The sequence below is a fragment of the Lepidothrix coronata genome, unplaced genomic scaffold, assembly GCF_001604755.1.
Source record: "Lepidothrix coronata isolate B3197 unplaced genomic scaffold, Lepidothrix_coronata-1.0 Scaffold617, whole genome shotgun sequence".
In the NCBI taxonomy this organism is placed as follows: domain Eukaryota; kingdom Metazoa; phylum Chordata; class Aves; order Passeriformes; family Pipridae; genus Lepidothrix; species Lepidothrix coronata.
In genome coordinates, this window is record NW_016690797.1 from 16,835 (window position 1) to 18,017 (window position 1,183).

A 1,183-nucleotide genomic window follows, 5' to 3' on the forward strand; every position below is an offset into this window, starting at 1 on the left:
GGGCGGGGCAAGGGGCGGGGCCAGGAGAGATCGCGTATAAAAGCGCGGGGGGCACGTGTCGCTCTTCGCGGGTCGGGGGTCCCGGGTCCGGTTCCGATCCCGGTTTCGGGCCCCGTCCCGCTGCTTCCTGCCGACTTTATTGAAAGAGAAACCGCCGGCAAACACCCCCCCCTCCCCGCCGTTCCCCACCCCGGCCCCTCAGAACCCCCGCAGCAGCTTCTCGTAGTGGGGGTCCAGGTTCCTGACCAGGAACATCGACAGCATCAGGAGGGCGAGCTGGGAGCAGAGAGCTGAGTCAGCAGCCTGACCTGCCCGGACCCCTGAGACCCCCTCCCGACCACCCTGAACACCCCCTCCCAGCCCCCTGACCCTCCCACGGCCACCCTGAAAATCCCCTGAACCCCCTCGGACCCCTGAGTGACCCCCAGTCCACCCATCCCATGGCCCTGCAGTCCCCAGGCTACCCCCCAGGTCAGCCCTACAGCCCCACGACCACCCCCGGCCCCACCCGGGCTGTCCCCTCAGCTCAGCCCCCCTGCCCCGGGGCAGCCCCCCTACCTCCCCCAGGCCGATGCCCACGCAGACCCCCACGATGGTGATCAGGTTTGCGGCCAGCCAGTCCCGGACGCCCGCGGCACAGCCCTGTGGGAGGGGGGTGACAATCGGGGGTCACCTGGAGCCCCCCCCAGAGCTCCAGGACCCTGTGACCCCCCCCGTGCCTCACCTTGGGGAAGATGTCACTGGGGGCAGCTACGGGGCAGCGGCCGTGGGGCAGCACCCCCGGGGTCCCGTGGGTGCTGTTGGGGGCCTTGAGGCAGGAGCAGGCGACGGTCTCGGCCCCGTCCGTGTCCCCGGAGGGTCCCTCGTGGTGGTCCCAGTCCTGGCGCCTGTTCCAGCCGCAGCAGCCGAGCTGGGGGGAGGCAGGGGGTCAGTGGGGTGGCCGTGGGGTGGCTGTGGGGATGGGGGGGGCTCTGTGGGGGTCTCACCTGCTGCTGGACAGCATCCCAGCTCTCGTGGGGGTCCCCAGGCGGTCCCTGAGCTGGGTACTCCTGGATCAGCTGCTGTGCGTAGGTGGCCACCTTGGTGGCCAGCTGGGGGGGGTGGGGGGTGAGCACAGTGTCCCACGGCACTGCCCTGCCCCCGGGACCCCCCCCCACTCCAGGGTCCCCCCCCAGCCCCGGGG

General features: G+C 71.8%; 1 protein-coding gene across 1 annotated transcript; it reads right to left on the bottom strand.

Annotated features, from left to right (window-relative positions):
- Positions 1-188: 188 nt before the first annotated feature.
- On the bottom strand, positions 189-1,091 carry CD37 (CD37 molecule; the record flags this gene model as incomplete). The annotated part of the gene is made up of 4 exons (XM_017839968.1): positions 189-276; positions 559-642; positions 725-910; positions 987-1,091. Coding segments are annotated over 4 exons (453 nt in total), but the record flags the coding sequence as incomplete, so codon positions are not given.
- Between the last annotated feature and the right edge of the window lie 92 nt (positions 1,092-1,183).